Here is a 15,074-nt window from a genome sequence, read left to right as displayed (position 1 = left end):
GGAAAGCCAAAGAGATCTATCTTCATTTGGGTATTTTTGATGTTCTTAGTTGCAAACCGGTCATTAACAGACAGAATTAAAACCATTGCTTAAATACATTTCATTACTTTATTCATGCACTACTCACATGTTTAACAAGCCATGGTGTCTACAACACCATGTAAGTCCATTAGTTTGAAAAAAAATATATATATACAATACATCATGCTGAAAGATAACACAGCCAAAACTCATTATTTTAAAACAAATACGTAAAGGTCAGCATTTACACATTAACCAAAGTTTGCAATTAACATACAGAGACTTAATTAAGGGAATTAAGACTGAAACAACTACCATGATGCTATGAAGAGGTTTGGATAACAGCTGTTAAGTAACCTGACAATCTTAGGCACACAATTTTAATGAGCATCAACAGATATTTGCTACACTGCATGAAAACAGTACTGATTAAACACATATTAAACTGCACGGCATTAGTTCACAGTTTTGAATTTAAAAAAAATGAAAGCACATAAAACAACTCTCATAGTCTTTGTGTCTTACAGTTTAACAATTCTCTTTACAAGGAAAAGTACCGTACTGCTAATGCATGCTTTCATTATATATATCTGTTGCCAATACAGTACGCATATTTGAAGTTATGTATTCAGCGATTGTATGTATACACATTCATTTTTTTGTTCACCTATACCATTCGGTACGGTGCAAATAGGAAAAGAGCTGAAAATAAACAGTTAAGGTCTGAAAATCTACATAATTGAAGACTTTATGAAATATCAACAGATCAATATATTGGTTCTAAATAAACAGCAATTGAACTCATAGACAATGTGTCCAAAAAAGTGGGGGGGGGGGGGTAAGTGGCAGTGACCAACTGATCACACAGTCTAACAGATTTAATCCCATTTTAAACTATGTCAACACATAGCTTTTTTTTTGTGCAACATCACCCATCTGAACCTAATAAACTGAAACTTGGACATGGCAGCACAGGAACTGGATGATGAAAGGCATATTTTTGGCGATTTTCCTATTGGAAGCTGGGGTTCTAAACTTTAAAATTCTGATATATGGCAACTTTAAAGTTCAGCATTATTGGCAGTTTGGATTAAAGTAGTTGAGGCTTGTAACAGTAAATATACAATTTCTGCATGCATAACCACCTACTGATCAGGTGGATTTTCTCTACAGAGCATTTACTTGTAAAATTAGAAACACACACCAACATTAAACATACACGCAGTGGTTCACTACATCTAAGTTCTGTAGGAATGCAAAGGTTTGATAAAAATATATTAATTTCCAGATGAATTTTAAATATCCTGCCTCATAATGCAGTGCACAGGAAAAACAAAAGTCAGAGCATAATCATAAAACAAAATAAAGAAAGATTATATGTTTTGTTTTGTTTTTAAACTTAGATCAGATTTTTTCCAATAACGAAGCAAAGTGCAGCATCCACTTAAATCCCACGGTCCTTTCCAGAGTTAGCTTTCTTTCACATCCAGCTCCTCTTCATCCTGCTTACGCTCAGTCATTCGTGCACATCGTGGACAAGTTGTGGAATTGTCAAAGTAACAATCTCTACAGAGGTACACAACAAAAAACATCAACATTGTAACATTCATGTCAGTTTGGTTATTTCTTTTAGTAACAGTTTCATAATTGGGAAATCATAGTGCTTTGCTAATTGAAGTACCACTTGTTAAACAGAAATTGTCTTTATACTACTTTAGCAATGCAATTTGAAGGTATGTTATTCTGAAGATCTGTTGGATTATTGGTAGCTCCACTCAAAACTTTTATACAAACAATTTCCTTTTATCAATTAATTTTAAACACTTCACAAACAGAAAATTTGCTGTATTTTTGAGCCCAAATCGTTGGTGATGACTAACCTGTGAAAGACAGCAGAGCAGTCATGGCAGACTGAGGTGTGACTGTCAAAGGGGAACAGGATGTCTCCCTCCTTACAAAGCTCACACACAAATCCTTTGGCCTGACAGCGCTACAAATACACACATGGACAGCGCAAACCATTAATATGGCACAGAAAGATACAACGCTATCAACAAATACTAAAAACATTTCAGCCATATATTAGTACAACATGGTGAATTTGCAAGTCCAACACAGCCCCTCCTCTTCATGATATAGTTCAACAGTGCCATCAGTAGGGAAGTTTGTGCTTTATGTATGAGCTCACCTCGCAGTCTAGTTTGATGTGCTTAGCAAATGTGGTGTGGATCTCTGTGAGGGAACAGCTCAGTCTGCCAGTGGAAATGTCAATCAAATCCTGTAGTGAGTACATGTCGTCGTTCTCGACAAAGTGTTGACGATCTTGTAGCTGGAAAATATAAATGCAAAAGAAGTAAATGGGCAACTTTCATATTATGAGACTCAACTCTTTAGTGCAAAAAAAGAGATATCAGACTCAAGCATAGTTTTAAACATATTATTTATTTATTTTAACAGTGGGGAAACATTTTAAAACAATTCAAACTGACAAATCATACAAATATTTTTAGTATAGATTAAAACTGAGCTAATACAGAACTTGAGATCACAAGAGTCAATTTAATTTATGCAAGGTAATTAGTGATATCCAGTGGCTCACCCGACTGTACATCATCAGCCTTCTTTAGTTCAGTACTCTTCACTTCTATCACATGGTGGTGCTGTTTTAACATACTGCTAATAGGCTGCCTGTGTCAGTGCTCCATTTGCATTTTTTTAAATGGTAAGTAAATTGATAGCAAGTTTTCCAAACTGGGTTGTTTACATTCTTGCTCTCTTTGAAGGGTTAAATTGTAAACGCTGATCATCCAGTGGAGACTGAAACAATATTAACTGTTTATAATATGATAATGAAAAAAAAACTTTCTTATTGCGCATGTTTGTTTGTACAAATACACACACGCTTGTATACAACTGAGAAAAAAAGGCCTAGTCTAAATTTGTAAATGCCAGTTTAAAAAAAGCTATCAGTTCTTCATTCCAACATTATATGAAAAGAATCACACATTTTGTGAAGAATAAGAGGTTTTGTTTTTTTGACAGCGTATCTAAGTCTTGCCACTGTTATGCAAGAAGAAACCTGGGTGATTCAGAGGTTCAGTGGTGGACTGCACTTTTCCAGCATAAATAAGATGCTTTACTTATAGTAGGCTAATGTTAACCAAGTTGTTAGGGACAAATTTCTGGGCATACAAGCATTTTTCGTGAACTATGTTGGAAATTGTGTCATTTCCTCTTTTTCAGAACATTTGCATGCATTTAAATGAGGCTCCTTTAAATATTCCATGTTTTATACAACTGTCTGGGCAATTACAAGATAATTTTATGATTTACATGCAGAATTGTCTAATAGGCTAATAGTATTGCTTGGATCAGGTTTAATTGAGATAATTTATTATAACGTTTCTGCTTGAAAGCAAGTCCTTGTTAAATTTAAAATCTACTAAATATTACGTATGAAACTTCTGACAATAAAAAGTTACTGACCTGTAGTAGCAGCCGAGCTTCCATTGCCTCCTTGCAGGTGATAAAATAGGGTTTCATTAACAGAATATCTTGACGAAGTTTCTGTGGGAGAAAAAACACACACACAAACATTTCTGTCACTCTTAGTGAATGGAGTTAGGGATAGGTTGGCTGACAACACAACTGCGAAAGCAATTATTTATTTAAAACAAGTCTATTACAAAATAGGATGAAAACTTAAAAGGGAAGCTACCCACCCTGATTTCAACCAGTTCCTCCACAAAGTTGAATAGCAGCGGGTTTATTTCTTTCAGCCTTAGCACGGGGCGTGACATCATCAGGGCCAGGTAGCGCATTGAGGAGCGACAAACCTGAGATAGAGACACTATCAGAACACAAACTTGCTCAATACGCTCTCCAAACACACTGACATACCTTCATCATAAGACAGTGAGCTTGGTTAATCCTGCACTGGTCGACAACTTTAACGAGTAAATGTGTATCATCTGATTCAAATTCACAAACCTCGCCCTGACCTGGGCTGATTTTAAAAGTAGGTCACATGCCACCAGATAAATGATTCTACCAGACATCGGAATGTAATTGAGTTGAGTGACATTTAAATAACATTAATCTGACTTCCCTTGAGTACATTTTTCAAACCTGGGAAAACTTCTTTAAAGGATGGTTTCGCAGTTTTTGTGGTACTCTTTATGACTAGTAAATTGAGTTAATCAGTAGAATATCCATGCGTGATATGCATGTATATGTATACGATTCTGTCTAACTTTGATGTAAAGCAGTAGCATCCACTAAATAATATTAAAAGCACATTTACAAATTTCAGCCTCTTTCAGTCCAATCAAAATGTTCAGCAAACATGTTAATGAAATATAGTTTACACATTTATAAATTTTATTGTCATGTGCTGAGTGTATCTGCGGTTGTTGAGGTTACCTTCCTTGATTCAAACTCCCAGTTGTGGATGACACGAGCTGGAATGACGGCTGTGTCATTCCAATGGCATGTGCTACAGTAATACTGACCAGTGTAGTCACACTGTCTGGCTTCACTAGGTACGCCCCCTGCCAGATAAATACAAAACAGTACAGTTAAACTATAAAACAAAAGAACATGTACACATCGCCAAAATACATTTAAAATACTATAGAAAACATAAATATATAAATATTCCACATCATACTAAGGCATACCAGAGGTCGTTTTAGACTTTTCACAGACAAATTCTGTCATAATCTATTAACTGTCATTTAATTTATCACTGACAATGTGATACATATATTTATTTTTATATATATATAGATAGATAGATATATAGATATATAGATGTAGTTTGGTTGCAACAATGTCAACAACACACAAAACATTTCTTTTCCTTCACTGCGGTAAAAGTTGGGCTTTAAAATACTGCTGCCAATGCGCCTTAAAAATATGATCTCGATCTTGTTTAATATGACCTTGTTTAAGCATAATTAAACTTATCAAAGGTTATTGCAGTAAAGACCAAGTTTTGCATCTTTGCTCCAGATAACTATTTGTGCGCAATTTAATATTGTCCCGAAGGCTGAACCTTCAGAAGCCTGCTGCTATGTTGAAGACAGGAATTACCTGTGCAACCTGAGACACATTTTGAAGTAAGAAAAAGTTTTAAGAACTTCCAGGCATCACTGGTAGGAAATCTGACAACATCTACTCCCTTTATCACCAGTTTGCAGCTGCACCTGTGACCCATACATGTACTCTCACACCTCAAGGGAAAATTGGTAAATTTAATGTTTTTAAAAAGATGGTCACTATGGAATTATTGAATGTTTTGACTGATCAAATCTGAAAATTCAGCCAGTAACAGAAATATTTGGTTAACTCCCTCTCTAACGTGCCCAGTTTTTCTGGCAAAAAAAACTTCCTAAGGAGCCTGGAGACAAACTGACACCACTGGAAACTCTCTCCCCAGAACAGTTTGTACATGCACGGTAGTATTTCTTATTTCACTTTTATTATATATTTTTTATACACACATATATATATATTTCCTAACTGGGCTAACCAAACATAAACATATTGAATTTGTACTCACTCAGTGAAATTTGTGCACGACATTCTGCACAGCGGTAATCTTGCCGGTCTAGTCCTATTTCAGGACAAATACTGAGCTCGTACTCAGACTGGTGGCTCACCTTCGACCTGACACAGGGTTTAGTGATCAGATTCATACACTTACTATGGCAACGATAATAGCATCCTGAAATAAGAAAGAGATAACTTCAAATTATAATATAGAAAGTTTTGCTTTTGCCATCAAGATTACTCATTGTCTCACCTGTCACTGGTTCAGACAGAAACATTTCATACAACAGAATGGATGTTAAGCCTCTTTGTACTAGGGGGTAAATGGATTGCACAGATCTCTAATTACCATCTGAGTGTATTAAGACTTGAGAGCACAGCAAATGATATTAGAAGTCTGAATTTTGAGCAGTGTTAACAGAAATGTTTCAAACTTTTGGGAACTAAACTTTCGGTAATCTTACAGCGCTCTACCAGTATCTACTATGTCTCACCTGTGCAGGTATACCAAGTCTGGATAAGGCCCCAGATGATAGTGCTACACTTATCACAGGTCTGTTTCACACTCTTGCTCTTTTCTTTGGAGAAGCGGTGCTCCAGTAGGACTCTCAGATTAGGCTCATCTTCCTCTGGATCCTTTAAAATGATGAATGCGAAAAACAGAACACACAAAACATGGCTGTAACACTGTTTTGTGTACAGCTGCAAGAGATAGCAACCTATGTGCAATTTAATTATTTTACAGATTTTTACACTTACGCTACCTTGTGTTTTGTATAGCCTAAACAAAACTGATGGGAATTCATAAAAAAACATCAAGGATTAATTTCCTGAAGTATGAAACTCTTTTGATTCACAAAACTTTTCTGCTGAACTTTGTCTTACGATGTAATATGAAGTACTCTGGGTAAATTTCATAGATACAGATATAATTTTAGTTGCTTCACATGATAAAGTTCAAAATGAAAGAGATTATGGATGTTCAGAATCAAGCTAAGCAATTGGATATGTTTCACTGCTTTATTTTTATTATTTTTAAAAAAAAAAAAGAAGATTCCTTTGTCCGTCATTGTCACAGTGACTTATGCTTTAACATTTTGATTATGTTACAGTAATCAGCGTGACACACTACCCGTGTGTTAAAGTGGTGTTGTTAGTGTTTAAGTGTTGTTAAAGTGAAGAAACTGCCGAATTGTTAAGACATAGGGGGGTGACTTCAGAGAATAATCTTTCTTGGTCAACCTGGATCTTGCTATTGGAAACAAACCAATGCACTGAAAAACAAAGCCAGATGATAACTGATACCATCTTTGCTGTTCATGAATGGGCTTGATTAATGAGCTTGTTTATTTGAAAGCCCTTTAAGACACTAGACTGTAAGACTTTGTTTTCTATCATTTATAAACAAAAAAAGAAAAATCTGTTAGGGAATTTATGCAGAAAGTTTCTAATCTCCACAAACTCTTCGCCAACTCTTCTCCAAGAATGTCTGCAATGCATTTTCACACATTTCATAAATACTCAAATCTAAGCAGTGAGGAGTGTTTTAGACCCTGTATACTTACTGGCCCAACAGGATCACTAAGAATCTCCTCCCCCTCCTATGTTTCTGACATCAATCCTCCACACATGGTCACTTCTCAAAGGGTTTCTTAAGAGTTCCTCTTGATTTTAAGGTTTTGACCTTACAAAGTCTTTCAGATGACATTATAATTTAAAACTATTTTAATAAAACTGAACTTTGCATTTGTACACATTTCCATTAATATTTAAAGCCTGTTACACTTATCCAAGAACACACAACTACAATATAATGTTATGCTCTGCTCAATTTTCCCCTCAGTCCCAACCTTAAGTTCTTGCAGTTTGAGGCGCAGGTGGATAAGTTTCACCACATTGTCTTTTTGTCTCTCTGAATGCTCTGGCAGCTCCAAGATCAGCTTCTTACATTCTTCTATGGCCAGTTTAAGCTGTTCAATGTCTGATGCCACAAAAGAACCCTGTAACATGATATGAAAATGGAAGACAACGAAGTTTCACATTTTACAGTATAAACGGTTAAATTGAAAGTGATAAATTATTTTTACTGGGTTACAAATCAGAAAAAAGTAAGCAGTACTTACCACAGGCCTTGAGAAGTGATCCTCAGCTAGACCGAGGTCCATGGTTCGATCTGAACCGTGTGTTCTGGTCCCAGGGAAAACCTCAGGTCTTGCTTCTAAATTGAGGAAAACATTGCATAAAGCGCTGTTCTTCTTCAAGCATACACACTACATTCTGGCAAGTGCACTCGGTCACGCTTGCTAATTTCATCCACATGACTATCGCAACTCAAGGCATTTCCTACACTGACTTACCCCTTAAGAATTCTTGAAGGGAAAGAACAGCACAAAAAATGCAACTGGAAAATTCATGTGTGATTATCCACCAACATTTGGCAATGTATAACTCAGTCAGTTGACAGTCAGGGTGTAGGCATACAGAGTCATTACAACTGCTGCTCACAGGCTGAATGAACTTTGAAGTGCTTTATTACTGCTTTATTACTGTTACATTTACATGTCTGCAACCAATCTCTTCCACAATTATTCGTTCTGAATGTGTCGAAATTAGTTAAACCACAGTATAAACATTTTTTTTCTCTGTATGTTACTATCTTTTTTTTTCTTTTGTACAAAAGTGTTTCATCTGTGATATTCTATGAATGCAGATATGGATGTTTCTTTTTTTAGGTAAGTTGAGGGCATTGGAAAAGGAGGTAAAGACAACTGGCACCACCTACTACAGTGAACATTCTGGCAAAGTAATGCTAACAAGCTTATGGCCACCTGACAGTAAGTCAATATTCATTTTCTTAGAAATGTGCAGATAAAAATGTATTGTAACTATAATGGGTCATGGCTTGTACTTTTGTTTAAAAAAAACAAAACAACAACAACTTTTTACCGATCTCAATTTGTTTCATACAGTTTAATAATTGAATAATAAGAATAGAATAGAATAGAATAGAATAGAATAGAATAGAATAGAATAGAATAGAATAATCCTTTAATTGTCCCACAAGGGGAAATTTGGTTGTAACAGCAGCCAAAAAGACACATATACAAACAAACAGTACACAGGACACAGAACAGAAACATACACAATTTTTCTTACATATTTACATTAAGGACAATGGTTACTAGAGGTGGGCAGAATGATCCAAATATCAATAGTATTGATGCAAATGCTGGCCTTGGAATTAGATAGATACTAGTGTGATAGGATCGATGCTTTGTTTCTATCCTCCAAGTTCAGTATGTAGCCTACTGAACTGCGTTAAATAAATGATTTTTTTTTTTTAGAAATGAAAAAACTATACTAAACTATACACTATATGCTACTATACTAAATTAACATTCATAAAAATATACACAAAATATATAGTTTGTGTTGACTGTCACATCTATTTTTTCATATATAGCATATTTAATCAACAGAAGTTCACCCAAAGTGCTTTAGAGACAGGCACATTTACATTCCTGGTCTTCAAAAAACCCAAAGTTTCAAGATACATGAAAATCTGAAAGATGTTTTGTTATGTGTTATGGTGGAAAGTAAAAATAAAAGTGACAGTGATTAAAACGTGATCAGCATTAGCAAATTAATGATGATTCTTCTCTTAAGTCATTGCGCACTAATCTGGCCTACATAACCTGTCTACAAGTTAAAACTATCAGTATCAGTACTGGTATCAGGAATACTGGCCCTGAATTTACTTGGTGTAAATACATCAATAACAAAATTTGCGCAGCAGTAATTGACACCAAGACTTTCACAAGTCTGATCAAGATCCATTCTTTACTCAAACCAATGTTTGGCATGTTCATCTGTTACAATACAAGCCTGAATGTAAATTCAAGCAAGTGACAAATTAACATTTAAAGTGCACTGAGAGTAAACCTTCAGCTGTCCACACTGACAACTGAGATTATTCTGATGAAGTGAAAAATGAGTAAACAGAACTGAATGATGGAATTTAAAGGTTGAACAAATTCAAATATATTTAAAAAGATTAAGTCAGTGTTTAGCTATTCAAATAATGTTTAATAAACTAAAAGAATCACAATATACAAACAGTGTTGTTACCTGCGTACACCTCTGAACAAAACATGTTGAAGGAATTCAGCCTTGTAGTTCCCAATAGACTCAGAGTAATGAGGCACCGTAGAATCAGAACAGCTATCAGGGAGTCATTCTTGCTCATCAAAAAGCAAAAAGTGTATTTTTCCAAGTCCTAAATTACAGGAAGTGTTACTGAAGTACTGCTTACTCGCATTCGTTTCATTTCCTCTACTTCAGCTACAGCATTTCCAACTTCCTTTTCCTTAGTCACAACAGTCCAGTGTCCTTGCTCCTTATGCATTAGCAGGATCTGCCCTACATTACAAGGAAACTATTAAACTAAGTGCACAAATTGATGTATGCTCAATCATCCAGGTAAGGAAATCTCAAAAAGTTGACTCTGTTCATCTGGATGTAGCATTTGTCATGGGAGAAATGTTTCATCACTCAGTCTCAGCTGACTGCTTAATGATCAAGAAACTGACCTCACAGCCCATGTTTGTCAGTGGTGCTAGTTTCAGTTATTATGCAAATGTACTGTTTATAAGGTTGGGGAAACCTGCCGTCAGCTGAGACTGAACAAGTCACCTGGATGAGTGATGAAATGTTTCTGCACAAATTAACTTTAATGAGGGAATTATTGCCTATACAGTAACTGAGATATACTGCTTGTGTTTTTGAAAAGGAAACAAACACACATAGTGACATTTAGGAAAAACTGGAACCATGAATGCAAAAAAACCCACTTCCCACTGCAACAACAAACTGTTTTAGAAAGGTAAACGTCACAATAAAACGTACTGTCCCTAAGTTTATAGCCACCTTTCAATTCTTTATATTATGTTATAAAAATGGGAAATAGGTGCAGTACTTTATTAAAAAATGTCAAAACATAAATGGAAATGCTATATATAAGGCAAAAACAGATATTTGTAAAATTCTAACAAGCTTGAAAGTCAATATTTGGTATTACCACTTTCTTCAACACAGCCTCTCTCAGACAATTTTTGTTAGTCGTCTTTTATTCCATTCTCTGTAAAGATGATCCCACACTGCTTCAATAATATTGACGACCAGACTGTGGAGAAGCCAATCCATAACTGCCTGTAACACTGTTTTTCTTTCTATTTAAGTACAGCTTTCACAGCACTAGCAGTATGTTTGGGGTCATTGACAAGGTGAAAAATGAAGCTGCTGCCAATCAAACGCATTCCAGATGGTACTGCATGGCGGATAAAAACCTGATTGTACTTTTCTGTGTTCATAATTCTATTAATTTTGCCAAGATCCCAAATACCACTGGCTGAAATGCAGCCGCAAAGCATGACAGAGCCACCACCAGGCTTTACAGATGGCTGTATAACTGCAACTTTAGCTTCCCACAATTAAATGAACATGATTGAGCAATATTTCAAATGTGTCCGCTCCCAATTAAAATCCAAAGTAAAAACAAATCAAGCACTGTGATTGGCACATGCCGGTTCCTGGAGTAACACTATGCTGAAAGACAGATATGAAGAGCTTGTCCCTCAAAACATCATCATCTGTTGTTTGGGAATGCTTTGGATTTGGCACAAGTGTTCGGGAACAAATCATATGCAGCTACTTCTATCTGTCTGCACTGCAAAGCAACACAACTTCAATCACCTAAAAAGACACCAGAAACTGCAGTAAAATTCATGCATGAAGGCCAAGAAAACCATTGCAGTGCTTGCTAGCATGAATCATCCAGTACCATTGCAGACATACACCACATGTGCCCAGTAAAAACATTGAGTAATAAATCTTTCAGGAAAATGGTAAAGTTACTGCACAAAACATATGTTATCCTGTCATGCAGTGTCCTGATAATTTTGTTTAGTTAGGTTTTGGTACTGTTTTTTAAAAAATATTTGTTATTTTTCTTTAAAGAGATCTACTGAATTTAGGTAAATAAAAAGAACCAATTTTATTTTCATGCAAAGATCTGGACAGATGTGAAGATGTGAAAGCAGTGTTGTGGTTACACGCAAATGTGATCTCAATCCATCCATCCACTGTCTTCCACTTATCATTGTCAGGGTCATGGTGGGGGCTGGAGCATATTCCAGCTACCATAGGGCGAGAGAGGCACGGCACACACTGGACAGGTCGCTAGTCTGTCACAGGGCCAACACATAGAGACAGACAACAATTCACACTCACATTCACACATGAGTAATTTAGAATTACCAATTAACCAAACTCCACTAACTGCATGTCTTTGGACTGTGGGAGGAAGCCAAAGTACTTGGAGAGAACCCACGCAAACACGGAGAACACGGAAAAAGGAAAAGAACACTCCACACAGAAAGGCACCGGCCAGATGGTGGAATCAAACTCAGGACCTGTGGTGTTAATCACCACACCACCGTGCTGCCCCTGTGCGATCTCAATATTAGGCAAAATAATCATGATCAAAAAATTTAAATAATCTTGATTATCAGTTGTCAGTGCTGGGGAGTAAAGGAACACATGTCACATTACGTATTTAAAATAGACTGCAGACTGTTAAGACTTGATGGATAGTAATAATCATGTGAAGTTCTGAAAGCAGTCTATGAACTAACCTCAGCTAAAGCCAGCTAACAATGTAAGCTCGATGGCAAGTAGCCTTCAGTAATAGTAATAAATCACACAGCATTAGTGCATTCATGTAGTTGTGAAAAGCATTACAATATATTAAGTAATCCAAAGTATTTAGAATACGTTACTCACATTGAGTAACGTATTACATTGCAAACTACATTTTCGGGCATGTGTTCTGTAATTTGCAGTGGAATACATTTGAAAAGTAACCTTCCCAGCACTGTCAGTTGTGCAGCCCTAGTTGTATTTCTCTTCATCACTCCATAAGTACTGTTGCCACTGATTTTCTGTCCAGTTCTTGTGCAATTTGTAATTTTCTCAGTGTTTTCCTTTATTAATAATGGCTTCTTTCACTGAGACCAATTCTGACAAAGGTTCAGCAAACAGCAGAATGATCACTGGAAGACCAGATGCAATTTTTTTGGAAATTCAACTTAAGAATTAGAATAAATTAGGCTTTTTGCGACGGGCTACTAGCTAATAGAATATCACATTTTTGGGCTTTTTGCTGTCTATCAAACTAGTCACCTTTCACAGGCACGGCTAAATTCAAAATTTGCATCATCATGATAAAGAGATTTAAAAAATGTTAAATATGCATGTGACAATGAAGGAAGACAGTCAGTGAAACTGTTCAGAGTGAGGTGCAATAAACCTTGTCTATATGACTTAATATTACGATGAAGCAGGCAACTGAAAGACAACAAAGACAACAATGTATATTATTTTCTTGAATTTAACTACAGGTGTGAAAGCAATCCTTAGACAGTTGTATCATGACTTGTGGTAAACCTCACCATGTTGCGGGGGTGTTTTGTCTCCTTGGGGACCATCCTCTTCCTCTCCACGATCAAATGGATTGAGGCGGGTTTGGCGAAAAAGTGCAAGTCTCTCATCATACTCCATTTTATTGGCTACATCTAAGAAAGACAAACAAAAGAGGTTTTTTTTAAATTGTCTTCTCTTGGCTTTATGTATTGAAACATTAAGAGGAATCTCAGTTTACTTTCAGAAGGAAGCTGGTTAGCCAGTGTTTATACTTGGTTTGGCTTACTGTGCAGTGATAGAGATTATGTTGACATTTACTTGGTCATGAGCTGTTCATGGGTCATAAACTCTCACTAAGAGCCCAATGGTTTCAAGAAAAATAAAGGCAAAATATGTGCTGCATGTTACAAGCAGAAATATGAATCCGTGCACATGTTTAACTTTGTTCAAATACATAATACATAGTCCTGAATGAGAGTTACACCAAGGCTACTGCTATTTTATACTTGCAATTTAGGTCAGATCTTAAAAAAGATTTAGTTTTACACATTACAGAAAAAGTTCATTTACATCTAAGATGAAACAAAATCTACTTTTTTATCAGATGCTCCCTACCTCACAAAACTCTTTCAAACTTTCAGACTCCACATCTATATGCTAGAATACCAGAAAATACAAATTTCCTGTTGAAAATTGTAACCATAACGAAGGAAACTCTGATACATAATTAAAGGGTTAGGGGTAGTAATTTTAATTTAATTCCATGTAGATTTTATGAAGCTACACTAGAGCCAGCCTGACAGGTACACTAGTACTCCCTTTGGCTGGTTAATTGCCATTAAGTCTAATTTTCACTGAGGCTGAAGATGCATGAATCCCAGTGGTATGTGTAAGCTCTACTTCAACAGACAACAAAAACACGCCATACAGACATTTTATGGACGACCTAAGTAAATAGGGTCAAACGAGGTAACACTGCAAACGCTGAAAAGACTGAGAAACGTTAAGTTGGAGCTTTATTTCACTAATTATTACCACTTAAGGATGATGCTGCAGTAAGTCCTAATGTGCTAAGAGGTAACCTTAATATTATTTCGTTCATCACAGCTAAACAGCTTAACAGGGCGTTAACAGGGCGCTATCTATAGGAAAGGGCAAGTCCAGATCCAAACACGGATGTCAACAAACAGCTAATGCTAGCTAGCTAACAAGCTTTTAAACCAGCAAGTCGTCCGTTGATTTGATGCTAATGTTTGGTCATGCGGCCGTCTAGTTGGAAGCTTACCCCGTTGTTGAACGAATTTATCAGCAGCAAACTAGCAGCTATATTATAATATAATAATATATTTTGTGGACGACGTTTATGATGAATGTAGGCAGCCGTCCCCGTTTTGTTTTGCCTCTGTCATGGGTAACGTCACACAGGGGGGAAAAAAAAAAGTCAAGTCATACTCCGTCAAAATAGCGAGTTCCGGCGAGGTTTTCAAAATAAAAAAAAACCCATCGCCATAATGAAGTAGTGTAGAAGAAATAAAAGAAACTCAAGTGGTAAATAAAGGTTACATTTAAAGCTACATCTGTATTGCAACTTTGTAAATATGTTTTTACACGTGGTATACTAATATAGATTACTGTTAATGGTGTAAAATAAAGTGGTACCTTAAATTTGAAAAGAAACATCACCCTCAGTTTTTTCCCATTTTATGTGATTTTAGGTACCTTCCAATTAATTTCCTCAGTAAGATCCCTTTAAAAGTGCTGACTGCATGTCTTTTTCTTTTTTTATACACGTCATCTAAATATAATCTTGAATGAATTATTGATTGTACTGATAATGGAAGAACTGTCATACAAATAATACTTTTCTCTACAACAAATACAATATAATTCTCCTTAATGGCAGTTAAAATTATTATTATTTGTTTGTTTGTCCGCTGGTTTTATAGTTCCCTTTGGCCTTTCAGTGGCTTTTGTTTGCCTGAAGACAAGAATTATTTGTGTAGGAAATTCCATGTCAAACT

At 35.9% G+C, this 15,074-nt stretch overlaps 1 protein-coding gene across 3 annotated transcripts; it reads right to left on the bottom strand.

The window, feature by feature from the left end:
* Positions 1-89: 89 nt before the first annotated feature.
* def8 (differentially expressed in FDCP 8 homolog) lies at positions 90-14,470 on the bottom strand. Of its 3 annotated transcripts, none has more exons than XM_031759509.2 (12): positions 14,339-14,470; positions 13,083-13,205; positions 7,698-7,792; positions 7,425-7,574; positions 6,069-6,210; positions 5,585-5,749; positions 4,444-4,571; positions 3,744-3,857; positions 3,508-3,588; positions 2,210-2,350; positions 1,902-2,011; positions 90-1,587 (listed from the first exon to the last, which is right to left on the bottom strand). In XM_031759509.2, exons 2-12 carry the CDS (start codon positions 13,189-13,191, stop codon positions 1,491-1,493), a joined length of 1,332 nt encoding a protein of 443 aa, XP_031615369.1. In that variant the 5' UTR covers positions 13,192-13,205; positions 14,339-14,470; the 3' UTR covers positions 90-1,490. The 3 variants fall into 3 exon arrangements, with proteins under 3 accessions (XP_031615369.1, XP_039467129.1, XP_031615368.1); XM_039611195.1 differs by having other exon boundaries at positions 7,698-7,789; XM_031759508.2 differs by lacking the exons at positions 13,083-13,205; positions 14,339-14,470 and adding an exon at positions 9,703-10,157.
* Positions 14,471-15,074: the final 604 nt, after the last annotated feature.

This window comes from Oreochromis aureus, linkage group 1, assembly GCF_013358895.1.
Source record: "Oreochromis aureus strain Israel breed Guangdong linkage group 1, ZZ_aureus, whole genome shotgun sequence".
Taxonomy (NCBI): Eukaryota; Metazoa; Chordata; class Actinopteri; order Cichliformes; family Cichlidae; genus Oreochromis; species Oreochromis aureus.
Note: the sequence above shows the minus strand (reverse complement) of the source record. Positions and strands in the feature narration are given on the sequence as shown.